Genomic DNA, 23723 nt, shown 5'->3' with positions numbered 1-23723 from the left:
TTAGGACAACTTCCAAATATAAGCCCATGAAGTGTCTTTCGGAGTCTGCAGCAAGCCTCAAACAATAGCCTGAAGAGGTGGTAACATCTGCAATTCATCAGTAGGTTATCGACTCTAAAACCTATTAATTTTAAAGTCAGAGTTCAGTTTCTCTGAATCATTTAATCACAAAGCTATCTGTAATATGCTTATCCAGTGTAGTTGATCTGAAGAAGTAGGAATGACACTGGTTCATATCTAGTCCTTACTTAAGTACTTTTGTACCCTACCGTATACTTAGCATTGCTTTGGGGTGACTAGAATCATCTGTTTCCATTACCTCTCTTGGAAGACTATTCCACAATTTAGATCTTATCAGGGAGGAAGACAGACAGTAAAGTGGATACAGAAATAAAGAGGTTCCACGTGTAGCAAATATTACTACTTTTTGCCCCATTTAAGACACTTAATTTCAGTTTGAACAAGACTTGCGGCCTTTATGTAAGTTATTCTTTGCATCCCATTATTCATCCTATTTACAATGACTGATATTTGATATAATTAACCACTATTTTGTAAACAAGATTTATATTAAACCATTCTTCTTGCTAAAATGCTAATTCAGTACAAATAGAAAAAGTCAATGTTGCATGATCATAGTACAGTACACATTTTACAGCATGTAACAAACTCAGTGTTGAGATAAGTTGTAACATTTCAGGAGCAAAGTGATTACAGTAGTAGCATTAACTATCCATTTCCAAAATCTTAAACTGTACTGTATTACATTCAAATCAGTCCCCAATCAGACTGGAGATGAACAGCACATTTATTTATTTGTGTTACAATGAGCAAGACAAGTAAACCTTACAACCAGAAAGGTAATAAAGGGCTCAGCAGCTAAAAGTGATAATTATTTTTATAAGCTTAACAACATGATGTCATGGTTTGTTGAGATCACAATAAGAAAGAAAGCATTTCCCTTTTTAAACAAGTATTCCAAATTTCCGGTTTCACTTACACTTGCTATGAGGCAAAGTCAATGTACTGCATGTCAACATGATCAGAGGAAGCATTTGTGCACAAAGCCTACACATTTTTATGTTTCCCCCAACTGCTTAAGTGTATGATTCCGTTTTTTTAAAGGTATAATGGAATCATGACCACCGTTAGGACGGGAGGGAGGAGTTTTAATTTTAAATTAAGGTAAAAATTAGCATGCAATTTCAATTGCACCAGGCAGGGTCATTTTAAGAAAGACTCAAACAGCTTCCTCCCATTTTAAAGCTATTATTTATTGAGGAAGTTAGGTAGGGAGAATGTCCGAGCCTACTTGAAGTCAGAACTTACATTTTTTTTCCAGTTCCATCTAGTATTCTAAGCAGCTCTGGGAGAAGTTGCCATATAAAAGTGTTAAGTACAAATATCCCGTGCCTAGAAAGGAAGCCTTCTTCTTTCCAAGTCTATGGGCATAACGGGGGGGGGGGGGGGGGGGGGGGGGGGGAGGGAGGGAGGGAGGGAGGGGGGGGGAGAAAAAAAAAATCTCTGAAGGCTTAAAGAGTGGTTGACAGTGGGATACCGTGCTTGAAACCCCAAGAATGATTGCCTCCACTAATTTTTTTTTCAGTCTTAATATTTTCATTGTTTTCTAAGAAGCCCAGAGAGTTTATATAGATCACACCCATAAAAGAGAACAGTCTTCACACTCTAAGTTTAATGCCTTTTAACCCAATTTATTCTGCATCCTGAGTTTTTTAGATTGTTTTTTCTTTTTCCTGTCATTACTAGCCAGATTCCTTCAAGTGGTTTATGCACTCCTCTACCATGTGGGCAATTGGTGTCTACCTTCAGGGTTCAGACGTACACCAGGATCCCTTGTGTGGCTAGTGCAGCTCCTACGAAAATCTACAACAGCTCACAAAACTGATTTAATAGTTTGAGGCCTGATGCCTGCTGCCATAGGTCAGAAAGGAAAACACTATCTTTAGGGATGTAGGCAGTTTCCCCCAGTCAACCATGTATATATATCTGGACTATTTATCTGAGCTAGTGAATATCAGGACTCTCACCCTGAATTAGTTCCACTGGCTAAAAACAAAACTAGGAGACAGAAAGGTGAAAAAGTTACATGCAGAAGAGGAAAGCTATGGAAGAATGGGATTCTGGGGTGAGGGAATGTTTGGTAGAACAATAATCCAATTGGTGGAGACAATGTGACTCTTATTCACCCAATTGCTAGCAGGTCATTTTTTGGTGCCAAAAACTACTGCTTAACTAAGAACATGCAAACAACTTGTGAGCTGACCCCATGTGAGCTAACCTGATTTTATTTGGATTTTGAAGGGTTTAATACAGTAAGTTATATAAATGAAAAACAAGACATTATTTACTATTCACATTACGTCTTTTCACCCTGAGATAATTTTTCAGTCACAATCAGTCACCAGAAGTATCCATTTGACTCAATGAAGATTTTTTTGGGGGTGCCTTAACTTACATCCATTCTGTAGGGCAGTCATCAACATCTGATTTATAAAAGTGTTTTTTAAATGGGGCTGTTACCATCTTGAAATTTTAGTTTAATTTTACTAGTAATATAAAGCAGTCTACCTTTTCAATGTTTCCAATGAAGCTGAGAAAAATCTGTAAAAAACCATCGCTGCATATTTATTTTTAATAAAAGGGCAGATTTATTCATGTTTACAAACAAATTCCAAAAACAAAAAAGGAAAACAGGTATGCTACCTACTAACAACCTTTCAAAATGCCAACAGCCCTCATGCTGTATGAAGGATTCTATATATTAGAAAAATCACAGTTCCACTCACAATTCACCAAGACAGCACTAAGCTAACATGTTTAGACAAAAACAAAAAGGACTAAGGTTCTGATGTATTTTGATTTAATCCATTTTGCCTGAGATAACAAAAGTATTTCAAGCAAGTTCCATCACATATTGATGTCCCGCATTAAACAATCCTCTACTAAATTCTGAACAAAAAAGTTATTCAGTAAGTTTCTCAAAATTTTTAAAAATTAAACAGTTGTTTCAAAACCATTAAGTAGTAAATGTATTTAAGAAACTAATTAGGACAGAGGCCATAACTTCATTAGAACACCACTGCTCATGTTTTTTACAAAGCATTAGTGTTATCTATTTGGCTATTAGTATTAGCAATTTATCTACAATATTTAACAAAGTAAATTGCAGGCAAAATTTAGTACAGTTTCAATAGAAACACCCTTTTCCTGAAAATACAGCAGTATTTGAAGGACTAATTTTTTTCTCTGCATCATTTATAAGGAAGCTTCCCATCTATGAACAGGAACAAAAAAGTATCTACAAACCTTGTAAACAGATCTGTATCATTTATAAACATAAATAATCCAAATTATTAACAGCCAACAGCAGAAATTTAAGTATCAATTCAATGATCCAAGGCTTCTTTGCCCTTCCCAGCCCTCCCCTCAAAAGGATCAAGATAAACTAAAGTTCTAAACACACTGTTCAGGACCATTAAGTACAACTGATGATCCGCAGGTCACTTATGCTGAGTTACTGTTTATCTGTCAGAGTTCATTATTATCCCCGCCCCCCAACAGCACCCTCGAGTCTGGCAGAAAGCTTTTTTAAAAAAATAAATCTACATTCGTACAAGTGTGTCTTCTGTTGAAGTCCAGGACAAGACTATTATCTTGTCCATCACAATGTGTGAAAAGACCCAGTTTCAATTTGTTTCTTTACAATGCAGCTAGTGTGTTAACATTCAGCTTACAATCAGAGTGATGTTTCCAAACTATGTAGTGGGCTCCCTGGGGATGAAGAGGTAGCAGACTTGTTCATGTCTGTTGTAAGGTGAATTCCACTGTCAACCGCATTGTTATTTTTGTTGGGAGAAGGGGGAGGAGTGGAGTTGCGTTTTGTTGGAGCATCATCTTCAGCGTCAGTATCATCAATAAGGGGAATATGAGGCTCAGAATCTTCTATTCTAAACTCAGGATGTGTCATAAAATTGTGAATTGAACTTCGTGTCTCAGGTTTTTCTAATCCTTCATATAAGGAACTACGAAATGCATTCACCACTCGGATCTGTAAACATGAAAGAAATACAAAAACCTGTTAGTATGCTGCAGATTTACTAGTAGTGAATATGGTTCTTATGAGTTTGAATCCACAAACAGCTAGACATGAGTGAATCGAATTTGTATGTAATGTAGTGGAACTTGCAATAAACTGTAAAAAATGAGGAGCATTTCAGTAGAGCACTGCCAATCTACAGTTGGAATAAAAATTGTAGAAGTGTACTGTAAAAAACTGAAATGTCTAAAAATTCAAAGTAGTGCGAGAATGATTTCATTGCTTGACATGGGCTAAATGTTTTCAAAAAATGAAGTCAACGTGAAAATTTCATCAGGCGTACTTATTCACAAATTCAACAAGTTTTACTAAAGGAATGTTTTATTCAACACCAAAGGGAAAAGGCTAAAAAAGTTGGGGCACGCAGGGTTACTATTTCTCATGCTGGGAATTAGGATGTCACTGACTATGAAAAAGCCAAGCAAGTGTTCACCGAATGTCACAATGATTGGACATTTACCAGCAGGACTCATGCAAAAGATACCTCTACAACAGCTGTAAATATTCGAGTATATACCTATTTGCCACAACAAAATACATTTTCCCCATAAATAATGTGTTCCGTGCCCCAATCTGTTAAAAGTGGTAATAAACAACAAGTTTACATTTTGCAATTGTTTTCCATTATGTACAAAATTAAGTTTTTCCTGATGCCTTTCAAAAGGTGAAAAAGTTAAGCATTTTAAATGCCTCCACACAAGCTAAGTGGGAGATACAAGAACCTCTTTTTGAGAATGGTGTATGTCTTGGGAATTGTCACACAAGTATTGGAATTGCTGCACATTTCAGTATGAAGGCAACCACTGTAAGATTTAAGTAATCACCTTTATACACAAGTGTGCATCTCAGATGACAAAAACATACAAGACAACCAACCAATGTGTAAGCGGTCACTGGCTAATTATAACAAACTTTCAATACACACACGGCCATGTCTGTCTCCTCTTAAGAGGTCGGTTCTTCTCTGCTTTTGGTGCAGAGATGCACACAAGGAGAGAGTGTAAAAAGCTTCTTGGATACTGCTGAAGTTGTATGGCTTATGTACCATTTACAACTATTAAGTTCATGACATTAGATGTCTGTTAATTGGCATTTTAGAGCCAACAAATGATTTTCTACCAACCTAGTAGAATTTGTTGCTTAATGAGAAGCTGATAGAATGTACACTTCATAAAAGTTAACAGGTTACAGAACTCTCTTAGGTAACGTGTCAAGATCCAAAAATTAACCTTTGCATTTAGCATCTTTAAGAATTTACTTTAGCATTGCCATATAATCCTCAGAGTAAAGTATTAGTTTTGCTAACTGTTCAGTCTGAAACCAAAACCGTTAACTATTAACTTGTAATTAAAATGAGTACCTATAAAATCAACATGAATATCAAATACATTTTTCCAGGCAAAACTGACACTGACAAAAGGAATAGGAATGCTTCGTCACTTCTGTAGCTCCTTTCACTGAGGATCTCTCAGCAATGTAATAGAAGTTGGGTATTATTCCCATTTTAGAGATGGAAAATGGATGTACAGAGAGTAAGTAACTTGCTCAAGATCACTGAGTAAATCATTATAGAACTCTGGAATAATACACAGGTCTGACTCCGAGTCCTCTGCCTTCATCAGCAGATTCCCATGATCTACTACGAAGTAGCTGGTTCAGTACTATTCAGTTAGGCCCTGATTCAGTAAAGAATTTAGCATGTGTTTAACTTTAGATAAATAGTCCCATTAAAATAAAAACTCAGGTTCTTTGCTGCTATTAATTCAGCACGAAGGCTCTGATTCAGCAATGACTTCCCTTTGATTTATTTTATATAAAAACAGACAAGTTCTCACACCCATCATCACAGCACTGAGCAATAAAAGAATGTACACTGACAGAACCCAAGACATGAGGCACTGAGGAAATGCATGCATGAACCAATTAACATAGTGAAAAGAAAACACAATCTACATAATGACAGGTTTCAGAGTAACAGCCGTGTTAGTCTGTATTTGCAAAAAGGAGTACTTGTGGCACCTTAGAGACTAACCAATTTATTTGAGCATAAGCTTTCGTGAGCTACAGCTCACTTCATCGGATGCATACTGTGGAAAGTGTAGAAGATCTTTTTATACACACAAAGCATGAAAAAATACCTCCCCCCACCCCACTCTCCTGCTGGTAATAGCTTATCTAAAGTGATCACTTTCCTTACAATGTGTATGATAATCAACTTGATTATCATACAATGTTCATGCTTTGTGTGTATAAAAAGATCTTCTACACTTTCCACAGTATGCATCCGATGAAGTGAGCTGTAGCTCACGAAAGCTTATGCTCAAATAAATTGGTTAGTCTCTAAGGTGCCACAAGTACTCCTTTTCTTTTTACAATCTACATACAAGACTGGCACCGTTCTGTCAAGGACTGTGCTCCATCTAGTCAAAGAGTGCATTCTGGCACCACCTCGTGCAAAGAATTCTAGAGAGCCTAGCTTCAAATGTCTCAATCAGTAAAGCTGTGTACGTACCTCCCTACAATCAGGAAGGTCTTACTGTTACCGAGTTAAAGGATTTTAGGTCCTTACACTAGTTTCAACAGGGAAAGACCTTGTTACAGATAGTTGACTTAAAGGTATTTAGCACATCCAGGACTTGCATCTCTGCATTATTAATGGACTTACAGCTTTAAATATCAGGGAAAGCATGTCTGACTTTTGTACACTTTCACTAGACTTCCTAGACATGTTTGACCATGAAGAATCAAAATTAATTCCTTTTCTTTGACTGGGATCCCAGTATATCAGAAGCATCAACAAAATCTGGTGTGTTGAGCAAAACGAGGTCTTTGGGGGTCTACAAGGGCACCTCAAATGAAAGCATGTTATGGTTGTATTTTTATACAAAAAAGAGTCACCACAGAATCTATTAACCAACATTAGTTTTAAAACTGGTGTGGTTACAGTTAGAACTGTGTTCTCTTTTCCACCCTAAGGGAGAAGTCGAGTCAGTTACTTCTCTGCTGAAGAAATGATTCAAACAGGTTGAGTTTTGCTCCGAAGATTACACGAGTTCATCCTAATCTCTTATGGCAGAGATCCACAGCCAGGCACCCTTCAAGAATGGAAGTATTTAAAATAGAGGCCATCATGGCAGTCCCCATAAAGTGAGTGATGCGTGCCGATTCATTTCCTTTGCTCCTTTCTCGAATGCAATATATTAAGGGAAGAATTTGCTGCGGTTGGCAAGAGCTTTGTTAACAGCACTGAATTTAAAAATAATCCATAAAGGGGGAAAAAATCCACAAATTACATCAGCATAAACCAATCCACAGCATGTTGCATAAATAACCTCTGCCCTCACTCAGCAGAAAACTTTAACAATTAGACCTAATGCATATGAGTTAAGCTCCAGTAAGTCATCTTCATTTTTGCTATGACCATCTTAATTACCACATAAACATTTGAGCCACATTAAGAACGTGTCAAATTAAAAAGAAAGAAAATTCAAAATTAAGGGTCCTCTGGTACCAGTTGATCAGGCACAAGGGTTATTTTTTGCAAACATGTTAATGCATCAATAAATACATTAAATTAGACTGATGATCTCCATCGTCCGAGCTGAGTGAAGAATACTACATTTTTAGTTTTAAGTAACTGAAGGGTTAAGAGTAATACCATTAAGGACATCTGAAAATATAACCAGTTCTCTGTAACGGTGCCCCTTTTACTTCAACTGTTAGTCTAGATCAGAGGTTCTCAAATTGTGGTGCACAACTCACCAACAGTTCAAGGAGCACTTGCTGGCCACATAGTGCCAGCTTGTCCTTATCTCCAGTTGGTAAATCACATTAAAAATTAAGAATATTACTTTTCAAGGTAAGTAATGCCATAGCTGCCACAGGGAGGTTAAGGTATCTCAAGGGGAGGAGAGGTAGTTCTCAAACCACCATTATGATGTGGTCCATAATATGAAAAAGTGAGAGCCTCTGCTCTAGATATCGATGCGTGGTACATAATTTCACATTGCTACAAGATCCTGCAAAAATCTAGGGATGATTGTACAGTTTTGCTATTTAAGAGTAACTAAGGTGCTGATACAGTTTATTGATAGAAATGAATTCCTCAGGTTACGTATACAAAGCCTTGTCTTAACCAAAAGATATTGCATAAATCTGTATTCGGGGAGCATTTTAGAGGACACTTTGGTACGTATTATAAGCATATAAAACAGACATAATTCTGCTGATGTTATCAGGACCCCTACCAGGCTAATTTGTAGCTTGCCCTTACATGCCCACACAGTGATGTAGTGTTATATAAAGCACTCCATGCAGATTTCCCTACCTACGAGGCTCGCATAAGAGCTGCTCAGAGTTGCAGCCTCAAAGCTCAGGAGAAACACAGGGTGAAATTACTCCCTAATGATAGCTTTTTAAAAACCATAAGAATGGCCATACGGGGTCAGACCAATGGTCCATCTAGCCAAGTATCCTGTCTTCTGAATGTGACTGGTGGCAGATGCTTCAGAGGGAATTAACAGAACAGTGATCCACCCTGTCGTCCAGTCCCAGCTTCTAGCAATCAGAGGTTTAGGGTTGTGTCCCTGAACATCTTGGCTAATAGCCATTAGACCTGTCCTCCACAAACTTCCTATTTTCTTCTGAACCCAGTTTTATTTTTGGCCTTCACAACATCCCCTGGCACGGATTTCCACACAGACTGTGCATTGTGTGAAGTAGTACTTCCTTATGTTTCTTTTCAACCTGCTATTAATTCTGTTCACCCCTGGTTCTTGTATTGTGAATTGGTAAATAACTCTTCCTTATTCACTTTCTCCACACCAGTCAGGAATTTATAGACCTTTACCATATCTCCTCTCAGTTGTCTCTTTTCCAAGCCGAGAAAGTCTTTTTAATCTCTCCCCATGGAAGCTTTTCCATACCCCTAATCATTTTTGTTGCCATTCTCTGTACTTTTTCCAAATCTAATATATCCTTTTTGAGATGGGGCAACCAGAACTGCATCCAATATTCAAGGTGCGGGAGTACAATGGATTTATATAGTGGCATTTGATATTTGTGGTCTTGTTATCTATCCTGTTCCTAACGTTAGCTTTGACTGTTACTGCATATTGAGCAGATGTTTTCAGAAAACTATCCACAATGAGTCCAAGATCTCTTTCTTGAATGGTAACAACTAGTTTAGACCCCAACATTTTGTATGTATAGTTGGGATGATGTTTTCCCATGTGCATTACTTGGCATTTATCAATGATGAATTTCATCTGCCATTTTGTTGCCCAGTCACCCAGTTTTGTGAGATCCTTTGGAACTCTTCACAGTCTGCTTTGGACCAATCTTGAGTAATTCAGTATCATCTGCAAACTATGCCTCCTCACTATTTACCCCCTTTTTCAGATCATTCATGAGTATGTTGAACAGTACAGATCTTTTGCAGACCCCTCTATTTACCTCTCTCCACTGTGAAAACTGACCATTATTCCTACCTTTGTTTCCTAACTTTTTAACCAGTTACTGATCTATGAGAGGGCCTTCCCTCTTATCCCATGCTTGCTTACTTTGCTTAAGAGCCTTTGGTGTTCCTAGCCTCTGTTTGCCAGAAGCTGGAAATGGGCAACAGGGGATGGATCAGGATGGCAACAGGATGATTACCTGTTCCGTTCATTCCCTCTGGGGCACCTGGCATTGGCCACTCTCGGAAAACAGGATCCTGGGCTAGATGGACCTTTGGTCTGACCCAGCATAGCTGTTCTTATGTCTTTCTGAAAGTTCAAATAAAACTATATCCACTGGATCACCCGTGTCCACATGCTTATTGACAACCTCAAAGATTTCAAATAGATTGGTGAGGAATGATTTCTCTTTATAAAAAGCCATGTTGACTCTTTCCCAACATATTTTGTTCATCTGTGTGTCTGAATTCTGTTCTTTACTATAATTTCGACCAATTTGCCTGATACTGAAGCTGGGCTTACAGACCCTGTAATTGCCAGGGAGGAGGCATGGCTCCTTCTCTACCTTGAGACACGGACTATCAGAGCTGGGTGCCAGGACAGGAGGAAGTATGCTGTGCTCCTTAAAGCAGTGTTGCAAATTAATCCCCTCTCCCACCAAGACAGCAAAATGCTTCCTGGCTGCTCACCCGAGGGTCCTGTGGTTCTGTACTACCACTTGCAACAGGCTCTGCTTAACAGGCAGAATGTAACCCAAAGTTACTTCCCATATATGGTTAAGAAACTAATGAACATTCTCGTAGACATCAGATTTTAAAATAGAGTGCTGTACTGCACATCCCTATTCCCACAAATAACAGAACATACTTTGTATTTATTTGGCACTTTTCATTTAAAGATTCTAAGTGCTTTACCAACATCAAATGAATTAAGCCTCACAACATCCCTGTGAGGTAGGGAAGGATCCTCATTTTACAGAATGGAAAAACAGGCAGAGACACAAGTGACTTGCTCAAGCGCATACAGGAAATCTGAATCAGAAAACAGAGCGCAGAGGACCATACTTCCTTTTTAAGGAAGAAAACTCCTGAAAGCTTTAAAAAAAAAAAAAAAAAGTCCCTGCCAGCACTTAGGCCAGCACCGTGAAAGTTCTTAAGTTAGCTAACTACTTTTCAGGCTAGTTAACTAAGTTTGTCAGTTAGCCAACCCATAAGAATGTTTGCAAATAAAATCTTGCTTAAAATGTTAAAAGGTTAATTATTAAAACAGAATGGAAACTCATCTAGCCAAAAAAGTTTAATCTTTTAACACATTTGTTTAAATAAGATACTTGTTTAAATAAAATCTATCAATAAGTGTGCTGAAAATACTTACATGAAACAAATGCATTATATCCTCAATCTCAATGATATCTAAGTATCCATTTTAGAATGAACTATTATACTTAACAGAAGAAGGCTTAAAAACCCAGATGCCACTTCGTTTAGAGAGCATAATGTAAAGCAGGGGTGGGCAAACTTTTTGGCCTGAGGGCCACATCGGGTTTCCAAAATTGTATGCAGGGCCGGTTAAGGGAGACTGCATCTCCCCAAACAGCCAGGCGTGGCTCGGTCCCCGCCTCCTATCCTCCCCCCCGTTTCTCGCCCCCTCCAGGACTCCTGCCCCATCCAACCTCCCTGTCTTCTGACAGCCCCTCCAGGACTCCTGCCCCATCCACCACTCCTTGCTCCCTGTCCCCTGACCCCCCCTGCCCAGGACTCCCCATCCCAACTGCCCCCTGACACCCCATCCAACCTCCCCCCCAATTCCTGACTGTCCCCCCAGGACCCCTGCCCTATCCAACCCCCTTGTTCCCCACCCTCTGACTGCCCCGACTCCTATCCACACCCCTGACCCGACCACACCCCCAAACTCCCCTGCCCTCTATCCAACCCCCCCTGCCCCCTTACTGTGCCGCCCAGCGCACCGGGTGAGGCCGCGGCTCTGCAACTGCGCTGCCCGGCCACCCAGAGCGTTGCGCCAGCGGCGTGGCACGCTGAGGCTGCGGGGGAGGGGGAACAGCAGGGAGGGGCCGGGGACTAGCCTCCCGGGCCAGGAGCTCAGGGGTCAGGCAGGAGGGTCCTGCGGGCTGGATGTGGCCCACGGGCCGTAACTTGCCCACCTCTGATGTAAAGAGAACAGAGTTAAGTAATTGACAAAACATCACTTGCACTGGAAGTTTATGTACTGCTGCCAAATGAACCTAGAGAGAAAGTTATCCAGTTTGAATGAAATAAAGTGTTTTACAATTCAAATATCTTAACATTCTTACCAATGCCCCTGGTTGAATAGCTGAATGCTTCTGCCGCTTTTTGTATGGTTAAATTTACCACTATTGTAACTATTTGGAACAAGCCTATTTTATTAACCTGTACCCTGAAGTTGGAAAAAAAAAAATATTGCCCTCTGGTTAAGAACAAGTCCAACAGAAAGTAAGATTCAGTATATAAAGCATTCCCATCAGAAGCAAACTCTTAGAGCTCTTTCCTATTCATGTAATTTGTCTATATTTTAAACTTTGTAAACTTTAATTTAAATAATTTAAATCATAGCTTATTTTGCCAGATAAAGTGTTAAAAATGTAAAATATGTAACTTTTAAATTTGTGTTATTTTAGATTATGGTTTATTTTCAAATTATTACCTACTTTTGTTGGACCAGTTTAATATTATATGCTGCATTGAGTAAATTATGAATATTTTCATAAAATGAATTGGAGGCATATACTCGAAAATTTACAACAGTTTTCCTGTTTCAGTTTTTAAGAAGTCCCTCTGAACATGAATGAAGGAAGGCACGGTACATACAGGCTCACAGCTTTCATGTTTAAGTCTTTTGTTCCAACTGTTCCATCTGTTCTCTAGCCCTCTAAGAAAAAAGTCTTGAGGACTCCACTTTGTGAAAAGAAAGCTTTATGAAAAGTCTGAACGATGAATTTAAATACTAAGGAGAAAATGAGAAACGTTAGGTGTGTGAATTAGGAAATGTTAATTTCATGCACTTAGGAACACACACTCACACCCCACAGTAGTAGAAGCAGTAGTAGAGGAAAACACTACATGTGTAGGGGTAGAAATATTTGTTACATCATGATGCTGGCTGGCGATGGAAGGTTGCCGCCTTAGAGCCCCCTGAATGGTACTTCCACTCTGGAAAGCATTCACTACATCCATCTGCAAGGAATCAGAGATTGTGACAGCTTGCTCAGCAAGAGAGAGAGAGAACAAGAGAAAGGACCATCCCATCTATAACACACAAGAAGTAAAGAAAAAAGGCACTTTTTATAGAGCGATACACAGGCAAGAGTTGCATTTAGAGCTGAAGAAAGTAAAGAAGGAGCTTGATAGATTACAGAGTCATCCATACCCCCACCTTGAGAAAATCTCAATCACACAGTTTAAAATTGTCACCTTATTGGGGTAAAGGGGAAGATTTAATTAAAAACCTCAACTACCACTCTCTCCTCCTACCTTTTCCAAGACCATACCTGAGTTTGTATCCTGTTCAGGCCCCTAAACCACAAGATCTGACCACGACGCAATTCTCTTTCAGCATGATCAATCTCTTCTACATCTTCTGAAAACTCTTCTTCAGGAATCTCCTCCTTCTGTGTTCCATGCCCAGCTTCTTTAAGGAATTTCAAACGGCTGGTTGGAATTGTTGAGATCAGCTAAAGATGAAGGAATAGATGGATAAGAACTAACAGAAAGAAGCATGGTAGTACAAATTATATTTTTTAAAATGTAGTTTAAGTCACTGAACATATAATGTTGAAGTCTTAGCCATTTTTCTTTAACCTATAATATTCTGCAAAAACTGTTTTTAAAATGAAACATATCTTTCTACTTCAGAGATTCAACTTTCAGTGTCAAAAAACTGTCCTGATATCCCGCTATTCATTCAGTATTGCTGGACACTCTCCAGCTAAGTTACAGAGGCAAAAAATGTGAACTCATCCCCCTACAACTTCATTTCAAAGGTGTGCAGCTGAACTCAGGTTATTAAGTGCAAGCTCTTCACTAACTAAAGAAAATTTAAATTAAAAGCATAAAACTACTTTAATGTAATGTTACAGTTGTCTTTTTTTAAACGATAAGAATCCGGTAATGCAAAAGTTAGAAAAACTGCCAAATTACATGTCTGCTATTTATTCAAGTAGTTTACTAAAAAATGGGAAGGGGTGGGGGGAGGACTTGCAATTTCCACAGGATTTTAGTTTTCATTTAAAGTACTGGGAACTAACCATTTCAGGCTGACTGCCAAAAACATTTCAGAAGTCAAGGGCCTTCAATCACTACTTTGAGAGATTCTCTGCTCCTTTTTACTCCCTCTGCACTGTCCAGGTGGTACAACAGGTGCAAACTAGGAGCAGCTTTAAGATTTTAAATTTGAAATACATTTCTGAACTGCAGCCCCTTGCTCAGGAATGTAACTTCCACTAATATACTGCCTTCAAATAGAAGGCCTGAGTAAAGAATCAAGATGAAAAAATACCCCACTATCAATTTTTATTTTCATTAAAAAAGTCTCATTTGTGAAAAAAAAAAAAAATCAGGTATCTGCTAAGCCCACGCACAGCAACCCCCACTTAAAATTTTGAAACATGCTTAAAGTTTTTTGGATGCCAATACAATTCTCATATGTACTCAAAAGGAAAAACCCAAATATATCAGCAAAGCAAAACATGAATTCATCTCAGGATGTCTTAGCTTGTACACAAAAAAAGTTGATTTACCTGGCCCCAGAGTAGTGTTCCCATTCCCAGGAAAATGGACCAAAGCCATTGTTCCGCTGTAAGTTCTGAACAACTGAAAGGTTTCCCACCAAATTGTACAATAATTATCTATGGAAAAAGTAAAAAAAAAAAAAAAAAAAAAAAAGCCAGAAAAAGCAATACTTATTGAAGGTTATGAATCAGTAAATGTAGGTTGTAGGTATTGTGAATTTTAGCTACTTGGCACTTCAAATGTAACACCAGTCATAGAAGCTGTTTACATAATATATTAACTTTAGTTTGTCGTTTTAGTATTTTGATCCCCTTAACTTCCCCCAGCACTATCTTCAAACTACCTTTATTCTGAACCTTAGTTTAGATACAGAAGAGTTCTTCCCCATGCTTACCTTGTACTTCAAAAGTAAAATCTGATTGTAGTAATAATTTAATCTGGTTCAATATAACAGTTAGATAAAATTAATAGAATATTAATATTTTTCTTTATGCCTACATTTAGAAAAACAGCCAACTGGGCAGCAGATTTTACACAGACCAAGATTTATGTTTACAATTTACTTTTTTTTTTTTCCTGTTAGACAAAATACAGATGTGTAGTACCCAACCTAGAGTTACAACTCTGCTTTGTATAAAAGCAAGTACTGTATCAAGTGGCCTCCCGTCTGAGAACTAGACGTAGTAGTATTTTTCTATTTTAAATATTGTCCAAAAAAATAGCAATCAACACAGCACTCCTTAAACAGCATTTCTGCACATCCATTTCAAGCTTAGTAGCAAGTATAAAAACCAAAGAAGAGTTGATTAGGATATGAGCAAAAGTGAAAATCTGAAATCATAAACCAGAAATTAAGGTTAAATGTAAATTGTAGTAATTATCCCATGCTTTGTTTAGTGAGGGCAGCCAAACGTACGCTATCAGAAGCACACACACATTTGTATGCTTCAACTGTCAAAATTTAGAGAGACTTTCAGAAAACCAAACCAGCATTAAAAATTAGTATTTGTAGTGTACACACATTACAGCATGGTAACACTCAATTTGTGTATCATCATTTTAAGTTAGTTACCCAAATGCTAGATCTTTTTCCCTAAAGCTTCACATATATTATATTTTAGGCTTTAAAAAAAAAAAATCTCAAATTACTTTAAAATTAACCGTGTACTCTTGATTTTTTTGTCATTTGCAATAGGAAACCCTCAAAGGGCACCAACCAAGATTGGGGAGCACTGTGTGCTTGGCACTGTACATACACATAGTAAGAAACAGCCGTCTCTTCTCTTTGAAGAGTACCCAAACCAAACAGCCAAGACAGGAAAAAAGGACAGGAGAAAGTACTAATCCCATTTTATGGATAGGGAACTGAGGCAGAGAGATTCAGTTCCAAGGATACCTATTTTACTCCTTTCAAGGAATCATCTTGCCCAACTCTGCAAAGCATTAATTTTTTAAACTCTGGTACTGTATAAGACAACTTACTAATACATAGTTGGCACTGATGTAAAAGTAAAAGATATGTCAGTTAATGAATTGGAAGCCATCTGACCAGTTCAAGTTTTGTTTTATCTAGCTGACAAGTAGGGATAAATCCTTTGCTTCACGATGCTGTATCAGAGTTTCAATGTGTTACAGTTTCTGTAGAGTACTTTACATTTGCAAAGCAATGCATAAACAAGCTTCAAAAAACACCTTTGAGGTAGGTTAGTCTTAGCCCTATTTTATAGATTGGAAAGATAGAGAAGTGAAGTAACTTGCCCAGAGTTATAGAGCAAATCAAGTATAAGAGCCAGGATTTGAATTCTTAAGTTTCCTGATCCTATTCCTGTGTTCTTGTCTCTAAATCAGAGTGCTTCCTTGTGTCCTAATTTTATGGAATTTCAAGTTTTCAGGTAAAACAATCTTAAAGGTGTGGGTGTGTCTTGGCATGGCTAAGTGGCTATTTTACACTTGGCAGTTAAATGTTATGTCAAACAAAGCATAGTATTAGATATATGTTTCAGTACATTTCTAGTTTTCCTGATGAACCACCACCATAAAAAAGGACCTGTTAGAAACAAATGTGAAACCAAAAGTTTAAGAGTCCAGAGAACATAGTTAAGTTGTCATTCACGTGTGAAGCTGAAAGATACTAGAATTACTTGGCCTGACCCATGGAAAAGAAGCCCTTGAGGAATTCCACCATGATTTCAACAATTTCCATCCCACCATCAACCTCAGTCTGGACCAGTCCACACAAGAGATCCACTTCCTGGACACTACGGTGCTAATAAGCGATGGTCACATAAACACCACCCTATACCGGAAACATACTGACTGCTATGCCACTTACATGCCTCCAGCTTTCATCCAGACCATACCACACGATCCATTGTCTACAGCCAAGCTCTGCGATACAACCGCATTTGCTCCAACCCCTCAGACAGAGACAAATACCTACAAGATCTCTATCAAGCATTCTTACAACTACAGTACCCACCTGCTGAAGTGAAGAAACAGATTGACAGAGCCAGAAGAGTACCCAGAAGTTACCTACTACAGGACAGGCCCAACAAAGAAAATCACAGAACGCCACTAGCCGTCACCTTCAGCCCCCAACTAAAACCTCTCCAATACATCAAGGATCTACAACCTATCCTGAAGGACGACCCATCACTCTCACAGATCTTGGGAGACAGGCCAGTCCTTGCTTACAGACGGTCCCCCAACCTGAAGCAAATACTCACCAGCAACCACACACCACACAACAAAACCAATAACCCAGGAACCTATCCTTGCAATAAAGCCTGTTGCCAACTGTGTCCACATATCTATTCAGGGGACACCATCATAGGGCCTAATCACATCAGCCACACTATCAGAGGCTTGTTCCCCTGCTCATCTACCAATGTGATATGTGCCATCATGTGCCAGCAATGCCCCTCTGCCATGTACACTGGCCAAACTGGACAGTCTCTATGTAAAAGAATAAATGGACACAAATCAGACGTCAAGAATTATAACATTCAAAAACCAGTCGGAGAACACTTCAATCTCTTGGTCACTCGATTACAGACCTAAAAGTGGCAATTCTTCAACAAAAAAACCCTTCAAAAACAGACTCCAACGAGAGACTGCTGAATTGGAATTAATTTGCAAACTGGATACAATTAACTTAGGGTTGAATAAAGACTGGGAGTGGATGTGTCATTACACAAAGTAAAACTATTTCCCCATGTTTATTCCCCTCCACTGTTCCTCAAACACTCTTGTCAACTGCTGGAAATGGCCCACCTTGATTATCACTACAAAAGGTTTCCTTCCCCCCCACCCTCGGCTCTCCTGCTGGTAATAGCTCACCTTACCTTATCACTCTTGTTACAGTGTGTATGGCAACACCCATTGTTTCATGTTCTCTGTGTATATAAAATCTCCCCACTGTATTTTCCACTGCATGCATCCGATGAAGTGAGCTGTAGCTCACAAAAGCTTATGCTCAAATAAATTTGTTAGTCTCTAAGGTGCCACAAGTACTCCTTTTCTTTTGGCCTGGAAAGTTAGATGTGATGTATTGAAATATTTAAAATTTTGGCAGACTGTAAAGTCTGACCAGTTCTCTTAACATGGCCCATATATAAAAAAAAAAGGGGGTCCCGAGATGTTTGTAGTCATTAAGCTTAGAATAAGTTAAAGAAAGTATAACCTCAGAGTATAGTCAATATATGTAAGTTGTTGCAGCACTACATTCAAATACTTGATTTGGTGATGCTGACATTTCCAAGCTGATGTAGGTATAATTAATTCTCACTTTGTAAGGTATAAACTGATCAACACTGCATGTTTGATAACTGTACATGGTCTTCTAATGGGTCTTAGTTCAGCTACTTACATATAGGAAGATACAGCACTTTACAAGTGTTCTGGCAATGGGTGACTTACGTTTAGAACATACTTAGGTACATAACTCTTCAAGGTCAGATTTCAAAGTACCAATTTCGATAATAGGAAACTTCAGTATTTTAGGCTCAAAATTGACATCTGTAACCAAGTTTTAAAGCTCAATTTAAAATGGTCTATTTGAACCAACTTTTCCTCCCGTGTCGACAAACAAAGCTGTTCGCATTTACAGATACAGAAACCTAACATAACTTTCTCTGGACATGTTGATAGGCTTTTAAGTGCAGCTTCACCAGCAGCAAATAAATTAAACGTGACTAACAATATTTAACTAAAATCTTCAATTACCTACCTGCACAATAAACGTGCCCAGAACAATAATGCAGAAGATAGCATTGTTGAAGATTCCTTCAAAAACATTTCTTTCACCATGGATTTTCCGGGCATTGATTTCATTAAAAAGTTGCATCATCACAAATGTGTTGAAAACAATAGTGTAGTGCTCCGAAGGAGGAGCGTGCAGAGGTGCATTTCGCCCACTATCAATATCGAAAATTTTTTCACCTGTGTAATAAGACATTTCAGTATCATGAATTAACAAAAAGATACACAATTAGAATCAAAATATTAAAAAGGTTAGGATTAACATGACTAAGATTGAAATGCCATCATAAATTAGCTTTAACTTCTAGAAAATGAGCAAAGATTTTATAATATTCTTACCAGCAAACAGGAGTGTAAAGACTACCACAAGTTGATAGACTGCATGACCCAAAATATTCTTCATCATTGTGCGAGAGATCAAAGGTTTATTTCTACCATAAGGTTTCCGCAGCAAGAGAGATTCGGTAGGTGGTTCCGTTGCCAGAGCAAGAGATGCTAATGTGTCCATTATGAGATTTACCCACAACATCTGCACAGCTTTAAGTGGAGAATCCTATAAAAAGGATATGTTTCCTAATAGATAACACAATAAATATCCTAGAAATGAACAAGTTGCAGCCATTAAAAAAAACATTTCCTACATGGAAATTTGGTGTATTGCTTTGAAGAGCAGTACATTCTTTAGGACAGCATACAAAATGGTGACTGAAAAGATTTCAGTATGCAAGAATTAAAGAAGCACATGTTTTCAAATCTTAAATTAGTTGAAACTAACTACCACCAGTACCTACTTGTGTAATACATGCTCCTGTGAAAGCAACAATTACTGCTACGACATTGACAGTAAGCTGGAACTGAAGAAATTTGGAGATGCTGTCATAAACATTTCGTCCCCACATAACTGCTTTAACAATGCTTGTGAAGTTATCATCTGTGAGAATAATATCAGAAGCTTCTTTAGCTACATCTGTTCCAGCAATACCCTGTTAGGAAGAACATACATAGGACAACTGAATCAAAACAGCAGGAATAACTGCTATCTAGCATATTTAGCATAATAATTACATTTCTACTACACAACTTTCAATTAAGGAAAAGTACAATACACTAGAATATTAGGCATACAATAAACTCACTTTTGGAGAACAAAAATCATTGTTTCTTAAAGGTCTGAAGAAGCGCAAAATTGAAATGCAAGACTGAAATTCTAATAAGTTAAAGACACCGAAGTTGATACGTATTTAAAATTAACAATAAGATACAAAAGTTGAAGTAGTACTTTACTGAGGCAGGTACCAAGGGATAAACACATTTTATATGCTTAATCAGATTAAGCTCTTATGTGCTCAAACAATAAATCATCCTTTTGTTTAGTTTAAGCGTCTTTTCAGTTTTTAATTTGAACCATTAGATAAACCTGATCTCCTGACATGGTTAAAAAAAGCCACATGTATCTGCATTGAGGAAACAGTTATTTTTTATTTATTCTTTTAAGCAGGTGAATAGCTTGGGCAATCCAATACAGAAATTATAAAAGTTAAGGTAGTTTTCCCATCAAAGTTTTATTTCGCTGCCCAGTTAACTTATGCTCTTAGATTATCTTTACTAAACGCTTTGTTACAGGAGCAGTCTGTTTGCTACCATGTATACCAGCACAAATATCAAGATAGCGATCAGTTGCTGTTTTAGTGAAAGCCAGAATCTTTAAACTTCGTGTCTTTTTTATTTCATTCATTATTTGTTGGCAATGGATTGGTAATATTGAAAAAAAAAATCCTCACTGTGCTAGAGATTCATGCTCCACAGTGCTTCTCCTGATAAGTTATAGCAAAATCATGACAGTGTCTTAAGTACTATTCATGCTCTGCCATCCTCATTGTAAAACTGTCCCTGTAAAGTATCTCTCAGAAATATAAACTATAGTTTAGCAGCTTAGGTGTGCTGTAATCCATCTATGGTGTAGTAATATTTAAAGGAGCCTCTCTAAAGGTGCTGCACAGGTAAAACATAACTACACTAAGTCTCAATCAGAGCAGACACTTTCTGCTCTCGTTTTCTAAAGAGTATAAAAAGGTGAAATAATTACCCAAAATGACAGACTTGTCTGTGTATTTTCTCAATAATGAGACACCACAGAGACATTTATTATCTAAGCTTATGTGGCTCCCCAACCAGCATAGTTGGTTGAAACGGCTGAAGTATAGTAATAGTATTAAGTCTTTCTGAGCCATCAGAGAGTGTAGTAGTATGGTCCTGTGCAGCAGGGGATTGGGGTGCGGGAGGGGTTTGGGATGAGGGCTCCAGCCCGGCGCCGCTTATCTGGAGCAACTCCGGGGTGGCAGCGGCATGCACCAGGGCCAGGGCAGGCTCCCTGCCTGTTGCCCTGGCCCCGCGCTGCTCCTGGAAGCGGTGCAGGGCTCGTGGCGCCAAAGGGTGGCAATCCTGTGGGCTGGATCCAAAGCTCTGATGGGCCGGATCCGGCCCACAGGCCGTAGTTTGCCCACCCCGATCTAGTGCATTCTAATTCCAGGAATCCACTCATCTTCTCCACAACCTTACTCAACTGCAGTTCCATGCCTCTCTTATAAGACTTTGGAACAGTGAATTTATCTTACATTAAGTTAATGTAAAATGAATGGTCTTCCTAATGTGAAAGTTAATTTAAATCAGTTAAAAATAAAATCAGTTAATAAATAACTGAACATAAATTAGAAGCTAGAAAAATGTCCAAGGAAAGATGAAATAGGTGCCAAATAAAGAAGGATGTTAATCCCAGACATAGAAAATAATCAAGTAGTTTCATATAATCATATGAAGTTATTTTATCTTTTAGCACATTAACAGTTTTAGTCAAAGGGTACCAACTGGAAGTCCTAGAAAGTAACTCTTTTTGGTTTATCCACAGAATAAGTACAACATGAAGTAATGCAAGCTTCTCCTTACAGCGTCATCATTGTTCCTCAAACCTGACAAGCAGGCCCACCTCGAGGAGTGAAAGAATTAGTTCGGTCTCCCTGCCCATTCAAATCCTTATTCCTTTTCATCAACAAGGGCCTCTGTCTATATTAGTCAGAGCTAAAATTAAAAATGGATTTGGGAGCCCAACTCTTCAGCTCCTGTTTCTGAAAAGCAGCCTTGGGTGTCATGCATGTTGTCAGCCAACTGGGGACTGAGACCAAACTCATCAAGTAGATTAAACATCCATCAGGTAGTAATGAATTCCAATCAGTAACCTGCGATAGACATATGATATGGAGTTTTACGTACATTACCTAATCCTGAGACATTCAGTCCAAAATTAATATCTGAATCAAAACAGGCTTGGAACTTTCTAGTAAGCTATGGAAAATTCATCTTGGAGAATTTAAAGTTGCAATCCAGCTGCTCTCTACCCTCTCAGGATCTAGCCAGACAGGTACAGTTACCAGATTCTAGTAAGAAGAGATGCCTGGATTTGGATGATCACAGTTGAACAGAAAGGGTCCAACTATACTGGAGATTTCAATGGCCAATATAAGTGGAAACAAAATTAGTCTTTAATACTGTGGGATTATCAGGATCATGTAATCCATATCTCCTCTCCATTTTTTAAGGTCAGCATACATAGAAAGCCAACAATTTAGTGCATTCCCACTCAGTAAGATCAAGCAATTGTAATGCAGTATGACTCAATGGGTAAGCCTATCTTCCTTTTGCACTAGGAAACTGGATAGTACAAGTACCTGGCAAGATACTGCCCAGTCCCACACTTCAAGCTTTCCCAACAGAGGAAGATCTCTTTTTCCTTTTTTGTTGATGCTGTGGTCCAACTGATTCAAATCAGACCACAGTTTTGGGACAATACCTCAAATCCCCACCTGGTGCATCACAAATGTATTTGTTTTCTGGAAGTTTCTAAAGCTTGGACTACTATAGGGAAGCAGCTCACCAAGTATAGAAACTCTCTATATTATCTCCCAGTCAAGGTCTGATGCATATGGTCACTTGGACAGGAGGATTTTGAAAGTTCAGCGTTCAAGTTTCCACAATCCTCTATCAATCATAGCTTATACATAGATTTTAAGGCTAGAAGGGACAACTGATCATCTAGTCTGACCTTCTGCATAATGCTGGCTCATAGAACTACCCTGAAATAATTCTTGTTTGAATTAGAGCACATCTTTTAGAAAGAGAATCTTGGAGGGAATCTGTGGCCAAAGACCTGGTCTTTGTTCTTTGAGGGTGCCTCCACATGCAGTGGGCCATGGGATATACAAAACACTGCTCTGACTAAAGACCCAACATCCTTTGTATCTGATACTTTTTGGACCCTCAGAGCTTCCAGTTCCTCACAAAACTCATTTAACTTTTCACCTCTAACAGGTCAACTTTAGATAAAATTATAAAACAGAGATCATTGAAGTACCGGAGGAAAATATCCTTGGTAAATTTTAGAAATGAGTTTTTTCTTCCAGTCAAAGCTGCAACAGGCTATGTTGTTGATCGAAGATTATTTCTATAGAAAACAATTTGATCAGTGTGTTGCAACTGATCTCATTTTAGGCACCTTGACAAGCATCAAATTACAGTACCACTGAATTTCATAACAAAAGGAGCAGAAGAGGTAGCAATGAATGTCTGCATAAAAACAGCTTGATTTGCAATTATTAAAACTGATTGGAGACGTATGCTTTTAAGTAGATTCCATTCAGCATCTTATGACACAAGAACGCACCTCCATTCTCTACAGCTGAAAACCAGAACCTTAGGTTGAAAGGTAAGGAAATCTGAAGAAAATTAAAAAAAAAAAAAAAAAAAAGTGTGGGAAGCGGTAGCTGTCAATCCTACTTTTGGTAGCCCAGTGGGCTACCAAGCTACAAGCAAATTTGTTCAGCTTTGTCAATTCACATATGACACTCACATGCTTTAGCTAAAAAGGGCTAAAAAAAACAAAGTTAGTTTTTAAACACTGAAAGTAAAGAGACTAGAGTCCATACCATGGCAAAGCCAACATCTGCTTTCTTCAATGCTGGACCATCATTAGTACCATCTCCAGTTACAGCTACAACTTGTCTCTGCTCTGTGACAGTGCTGTCAATTATACCTAAAATGAAAGCACACAAAGATTTGAATTTCAGCATTGGT

The 23723-nt window shown here is 38.3% G+C and overlaps 1 protein-coding gene across 14 annotated transcripts in view; it reads right to left on the bottom strand.

The window, feature by feature from the left end:
• Nucleotides 1–790: 790 nt before the first annotated feature.
• Nucleotides 791–23723, bottom strand: part of ATP2B1 (ATPase plasma membrane Ca2+ transporting 1) — a 128874-nt gene continuing 105941 nt past the window's right edge. For 8 of the 14 annotated variants that reach the window (XM_037885341.2, XM_037885326.2, XM_043546295.1 and 5 more), the window contains exons 15-21: nt 23576–23682; nt 19391–19582; nt 18939–19152; nt 18568–18779; nt 14348–14455; nt 13100–13282; nt 791–4069 (exon numbers count right to left, since the gene is read on the bottom strand). In XM_037885341.2, coding sequence (XP_037741269.1) covers nt 3758–4069; nt 13100–13282; nt 14348–14455; nt 18568–18779; nt 18939–19152; nt 19391–19582; nt 23576–23682 — 1328 coding nt within the window. In that variant the 3' untranslated portion in view covers nt 791–3757. Of the gene's footprint in view, nt 4070–12631; nt 12786–13099; nt 13283–14347; nt 14456–18567; nt 18780–18938; nt 19153–19390; nt 19583–23575; nt 23683–23723 lie in introns of all 14 variants that reach the window. The other 6 variants (XM_043546333.1, XM_037885346.2, XM_043546323.1 and 3 more) reach the window with 2 other exon arrangements.

This window comes from Chelonia mydas, chromosome 1 (assembly GCF_015237465.2).
Source record: "Chelonia mydas isolate rCheMyd1 chromosome 1, rCheMyd1.pri.v2, whole genome shotgun sequence".
In the NCBI taxonomy this organism is placed as follows: Eukaryota; Metazoa; Chordata; order Testudines; family Cheloniidae; genus Chelonia; species Chelonia mydas.
The sequence above is the reverse complement of the archived record's forward strand: the minus strand, read 5'-3'. Positions and strand labels throughout refer to the sequence as shown.